The sequence below is a fragment of the Ostreococcus tauri genome (assembly GCF_000214015.3).
Source record: "Ostreococcus tauri WGS project CAID00000000 data, contig chromosome 09, whole genome shotgun sequence".
NCBI lineage: Eukaryota > Viridiplantae > Chlorophyta > Mamiellophyceae > Mamiellales > Bathycoccaceae > Ostreococcus > Ostreococcus tauri.
Genome location: NC_014434.2, coordinates 554704 through 560396, shown reverse-complemented (window position 1 = coordinate 560396; position 5693 = coordinate 554704). Strand labels below are relative to the sequence as shown.

Here is a 5693-nt window from a genome sequence, read left to right as displayed (position 1 = left end):
TGCCGCCGGTACGTCACCCATGGACGCGCCGAATCCCGGGCGGTGGGTGTCGGGATCATAGCGTATTGAGTCCCACCGTACGTTATTCGTACACGTAGAGTGATCACACGTATACCCATGGACGCGCCGAATCCCGGGCGGTGTGCGTCGAGATCATAGCGTATTGAGTCCCACCATACGTCATTCGTACACGTAGAGTGATCACACGTATACCCATGGACGCGCCGAATCCCGGGCGGTGTGCGTCGGGATCATACCGATACGAGTTCGAACATACGATACACACACACGTATACGACCTCCAGAGATCTCTATGTAGACGAAACCGCGTCATCGCCCACGCCGCGCGACGCGCGCGGGACGATCGCGACGCCGCGGACGTCGCCTCGACGCCGCAGAACATGGCTTCGCGCGCGTCGGTCTCGCGCGCGTCCGCGTCCGCGCGCGCGCGCGTCGCGACGCGGTCGCGGGCGACGCGATGGGCGACGCGCGCGCGCGGGGTCCCGAGAGGGACGGATTGGGACGTGCACAAGTGCGTGCTCGAGATCGCGCGCGCGCGACGGGCGAACGCGGGGAAGGGGGACGTGGGCGAGGGACGGTGTCGTCGTGCCGCGGTCGACGCGATGGGGCCACGGGGGTGCGGGGTGGACGACGGCGGGGGGGGGGGGGACGCGGTTTCGTCGGCGGGGTTGAGGTTTAGGGCGCGGACGCGCGGCGGGAGGCGGCGCGGACGCGCGGCGTGGGTGATATGGTCGACGCGCGCGTCGGTGGATGCGGTGACGTGCGTGCGTGTAGACGCGGGATGGACTGACGGGGTGATTTTCGCGCGCGGGTAGGTTCGGGGGGACGTGCGTCGGGAGCGCCGAGCGCATCGCCGGGGTGTGCGAGTTGCTCATGAAGAACGATTCCAAGTACACGATGGGGATCGTTTCGGCGATGGGTGTGATCAGTAAGGGTGAGCCCAAGGTGACGGATTGTTTGATCAACGCCACGGACATGGCGGCGGCTCGGAATGAGAAGTACACGGAGGAGTTGAACAAGCTCGAGGATAAGCACGTGACCACGGCCAAGGCGTTGCTCACGGACGAGGCGGAGTACGACGCGTACATCACCGCCTTCCACGAAGAGCTCAACGACTTGAAGGCTATGTTCAAGGCTATCTACATCGCTGGATGCTCGACGCAGGCGTTCGGAGACTTTGTCGTCGGTCACGGCGAACTTTGGACGGCTCGCCTGTGCGCGGCGCACATTCGCTGCAAGGGCGGCAAGGCTGTGTGGATCGACGCGCGAGACATTCTCGTCGTCACCGATAGCGAAGACGGTGGCGTTGATGTGAACTACAACCTGTCCAACGCCAACTTGGATAAGTGGTTCGACGCGCACATGCAAGAGGGCGCGGTTGTCATGGTGACGGGGTTCATCGCGCGAACGCCAGAGGGCGTTCCGACGACGCTCAAGCGCAACGGTTCGGATTACTCCGCCACCATTTTCGGCGCTCTCGTTCAGGGTAGAAACATCACCATCTGGACCGACGTTGATGGTGTCTACAGCGCCGATCCACGTCGCGTCAAGGGCGCCAAGTCATTGGCGTCACTCTCGTACAACGAAGCTTGGGAGCTCGCGTACTTCGGAGCCAACGTCCTTCACCCACGCACGACACTTCCAGCGATGAAGTACAACATCCCGGTGACGCTGCGCAACTATTTCAACCAGGCAGCTCCTGGTACGTCCATCGGGATGACGTGCAACGTGCCGTCCGTGGAGGGTGAAGGCGTAGTGGGCAAGTATGAGACGCGCGATTCTAGCGGCGAACTCGTCAAGGGTATCGCCACCATCGATGACGTTTGCCTCATCAACGTCGAGGGTACCGGTATGGTTGGCGTTCCTGGCACGGCGAACGCGGTCTTCAGCGCCGTCAAGGAGGCTGGTTGCAACGTGGTGATGATTTCGCAAGCGTCATCCGAGCACTCCATTTGCTTTGCCGTTCGCTCCCATGAAGCGGATAAGGCGGTGAGCGCGCTGAACAAGAAGTTTGAGAAGGCTATCGCTGCTGGTCGTATTTCTAACATCGAAGCCGTGAAGGACTGCTCCGTCATGGCCATCGTCGGCCAAAACATGTGCAAAACGCCGGGCGTCGCCGCGATGCTCTTCGAGGCGTTGGCGCAGAGCGCGGTGAACGTCATCGCCATCGCCCAAGGAGCGTCTGAGTACAACATCACCGTGGTTGTGTCGAAGAAGGACGTGAACAAGGCACTTCAAGCCGTGCACGGACGCTTCTATCTCTCCAAGACGGCGATTAGCGTTGGTCTCGTGGGTCCGGGTCTCGTCGGCAAAACGTTGCTTCGCCAAATGAAGGAACAACTCCAAACGCTCCAAGATGAGTTCCAAGTCGAACTTCGCACGGTGGCCATCACCGGTGGTAGAAAGATGTTACTCAGCGACGATGCGATCGATTTGGACACCTGGGAGGAGGAGTACGGCAACGGCGTTCCGGCCGACATGGATGCCTTCACGCAGCATGTGCTTGAATCGGCTTCGCCCAACCAAATCATCGTCGACTGCTCCGCGTCCGACGAAGTCGCGGGTCACTACAAAGATTGGTTGTCCAAGGGTTTGCACGTCGTCACGCCGAACAAGAAGGCGAACAGCGGACCGCTGGCGTATTACAAGGATTTGCGATCCATTCAGCGCAACTCCTACACCCACTATTTCTATGAAGCCACAGTCGGCGCCGGTTTGCCAATCATCTCCACGCTCCGAAGCTTGCTCGATGCCGGCGACAAAGTTGAGAGGATCGAGGGTATTTTCTCCGGTACACTGTCGTACATCTTCAACACCTTGGAGCCGGGCGTGGCGTTTAGCGATATCGTGGCCCAAGCGAAGGAGGCGGGATACACTGAGCCGGACCCTCGCGATGACTTGAGCGGCATGGACGTCGCCAGAAAGGTCACCATCTTGGCCCGCGAGTGCGGCCTCAACATCGAGCTCAGCGACGTTCCGATCCAGTCACTCGTTCCCGAGCCCTTGCGCGAAGTCGCCACGGCGGACGAGTTCATGAAGGAGCTCCCCAAGTTCGACGGCGACATCGCCAAGCAGCAAGAGGAGGCTGACAAGGTTGGCGAGGTCCTGCGCTTCGTCGGCGTCGTCGACGTCAAGGCGGGCACCGGTTCCGTCGAGCTTCGACGTTACCCCAAGGACCACCCATTCGCTCAACTCAAGGGTAGCGACAACATCATCTCCTTTACGTCGCGCTACTACACCTCCGCCGGACCGCTCGTCGTGCGCGGTCCGGGCGCCGGTGCCGAGGTCACCGCCGGCGGTGTCTTCGGCGACATCCTCCGCGTGTGCGCCTACCTCGGCGCTCCGTCATAATTATTAGCGATACCATCATGAGCTCTCCTCGTATTCATTACTACTAGCCGCGGTTCGCGTGTCATGAAACATTCGCAAAGCGTCCCAACTCCCGAGTCTCTCCTCCCCGCACTTCGTCGCGCGCTCCGCGCCCGGGGTCGCCCTCGCCCATGCCCTGTCCCCTGCGCAAGTACGTCGCCGTGGTTGGATTCATCGCAGCCGTCTTCGCCGCGCTCTTAGCGTGCTTCACGGGCGAGCATTCGACGTTTTCATTCGACCACGCACGACGGAGCGACGACGCGAATCCCACCGAAACCGACGCGTCGGTGCTCGACGACGACGCGAAAGAGGTCGGAGAGGGCGAGGGCGGTGTAACGACGACGCATCGACGCGCGCGGAGACGCCGGACGTGAGTGACGCTCGCGTGGACGCGATGTGAACATCGGGACGGTTCGGGCGCCCGGCGCCGAGAGTCGCGTCGCGCGGGAGACGAACGGATGTTCACATCGAGGCGCGATGCTTCGTCCGTGCGCGCCGGTGCCGAACGGTGCGGTTAAAGAGACCATCGTGTGCGTGCCACCGAGCGGGTGCGGCGTCGGGGCGTTCTCGGGGGCGTTCGCGGAAGCCATGGCGGCGACGGGACGGGAAGTCGTGGCCGTGGACGTACCGGGACGGCCCGGCTCGAGCGATCGGGAACTTTGGCGGCACGGCGTGGTGGCGCTCGGACGCGCGATCGCGGACGCGTTGCACGCATACCAGTCACGCGTGATACTGTACGGGCATTCCGTCGGGGCCTGGATGGCGTTCGAGGCGGCCGCGGCGCGGCCGTCTGTCATCTCCCGCCTCGTCGTGAGCGGAGCGAGAGCGCCGTGTCTGGGGCATTGGCTGAACGATCCCGACGAGTTAACTCCTCGTCTGTCGACCATCGATGACGACGATACGTTTTGGTGCGCGTTTGAGCGCCGTTACGGCGCGAGCAGGGAGCTTCGTCATCATCGAACGGCGATGGTGGACTCCCTTCGGAACGATTTCGAAATGGTTGAAAATTACGCCGGAAGCGAAACTAAATTATCCATCCCCCTGACGGCAATCGGTATACGTAATGACGACCGGACGACGACGGAAACAATCGAACAGTGGTCCTCGCACGCTGACTCCTTTTCATCGATGTATTACGGCGACGTGAACGAACCGCACGCGCACCGCGTGTTGCTCGACCAACCATCCGATTTCGCGACTTTCTTGGCGCGCGATGTCCTGGACGCTTCGTGAGCCGTGTTGTATTATTATTGCAAACGGAACTCCTAATCCTCTTCCTCCTCCTCACGTCGTCTCTTCGCCTCGTAGACAGCGTCCTTGTACTTGCCCGCACGTCGCTTCGGTCCCCAGTTTTCAGTCGGGTTCTGAGGAAATCTCGCGACGCCATCCTTTTGAGCGTTGCTCATCGCCCCGGGTACGCGGGTCCAGTTGGCGGTGTGCGCGGGCTCCTTACTCAAAATCGCCTGCCCGGGAGTGGCTTCAGAACAGGGCTTTACGGGATGTTCTTTGACCCAGCATCGCAGGATGTCCCAGAGCGTCTCCACCGGCGCGTCCGTCTTGATCCCGAGCGCGCTCGAGTGACACCCGCTCACGCGATAGCCCGCGTTGATGATGGCTGACTTGAAGAGCCAGTGGTTCGGCGGTGTCGCTTTGAGCGTTCCGCCCATGGAGTGCAGATCATAGTGCAAAGGAACGTCAGGGAGCTCCTCTTGCGCCATCGTGAGCAAGGCGTGCACTTTTCCGTAGCCCGGGTACCTGTCCTTGTTCTTTTCGACTTCCTCCTTGATATTCTTTAGCCACGTTTTATCGTGGATCGGGTCGCTCCAGATCGGCCCGCCCATGTTGTAGTGCCAGCCACAGTTCGGGCATCGCTGCGGAACCACCGGGCCGGCGCCTGGGTGATACTTCGTGACGTTGCCCTTGGTCGACTGACGTCCGACGGGTTGGAGCTCAAACGTGTCGCACCCGACGCACTGAAATACGTAACTCAGCTTGCTCGGAGATTGCTTCATCTGCAACGGACTGGTGTACACGCGGACGAAAACGCGAATGTAAAAGTCGATCGAAAGCGAGAGCACGGGGACGATGTGTCGTTTGTGCTTGATCGCCGCGTTCTCCACCGCGGCGAGGAGGATGCGCACGGCGGCTTCGTGACAGTACTTGGCGCGAAGCGGGTACGATTGGTACTTGGCCCAGGCAACCTCGGAGTTGTTCCCGCACAGAACCGCCATGTCGGTGGCGGTGACTAAAAGTAGTCCGCCCTCCTTCACCGCCGTCACCGCGCTGTCGAGCAAGATCGATGG

At 61.4% G+C, this 5693-nt stretch overlaps 3 protein-coding genes across 3 annotated transcripts; 2 read left to right on the top strand and 1 right to left on the bottom strand.

Annotated features, from left to right (window-relative positions):
* Positions 1 to 401: 401 nt before the first annotated feature.
* OT_ostta09g03600 (Homoserine dehydrogenase, conserved site) lies at positions 402 to 3372 on the top strand (the record flags this gene model as incomplete). Its single annotated transcript, XM_022983419.1, has 2 exons — positions 402 to 532; positions 837 to 3372. The coding sequence occupies 2 exons, from the start codon at positions 402 to 404 to the stop codon at positions 3370 to 3372; spliced, it is 2667 nt and encodes an 888-aa protein (XP_022839686.1).
* A 606-nt stretch (positions 3373 to 3978) lies between these two features.
* OT_ostta09g03590 (Thioesterase type II, NRPS/PKS/S-FAS) lies at positions 3979 to 4623 on the top strand (the record flags this gene model as incomplete). Its single annotated transcript, XM_003081302.2, has 1 exon — positions 3979 to 4623. One exon carries the CDS (start codon positions 3979 to 3981, stop codon positions 4621 to 4623), a length of 645 nt encoding a protein of 214 aa, XP_003081350.2.
* A 32-nt stretch (positions 4624 to 4655) lies between these two features.
* On the bottom strand, positions 4656 to 5693 carry OT_ostta09g03580 (tRNA (guanine(26)-N(2))-dimethyltransferase; the record flags this gene model as incomplete). Its single annotated transcript, XM_022983417.1, has 1 exon — positions 4656 to 5693. A coding segment is annotated over one exon (1038 nt), but the record flags the coding sequence as incomplete, so codon positions are not given.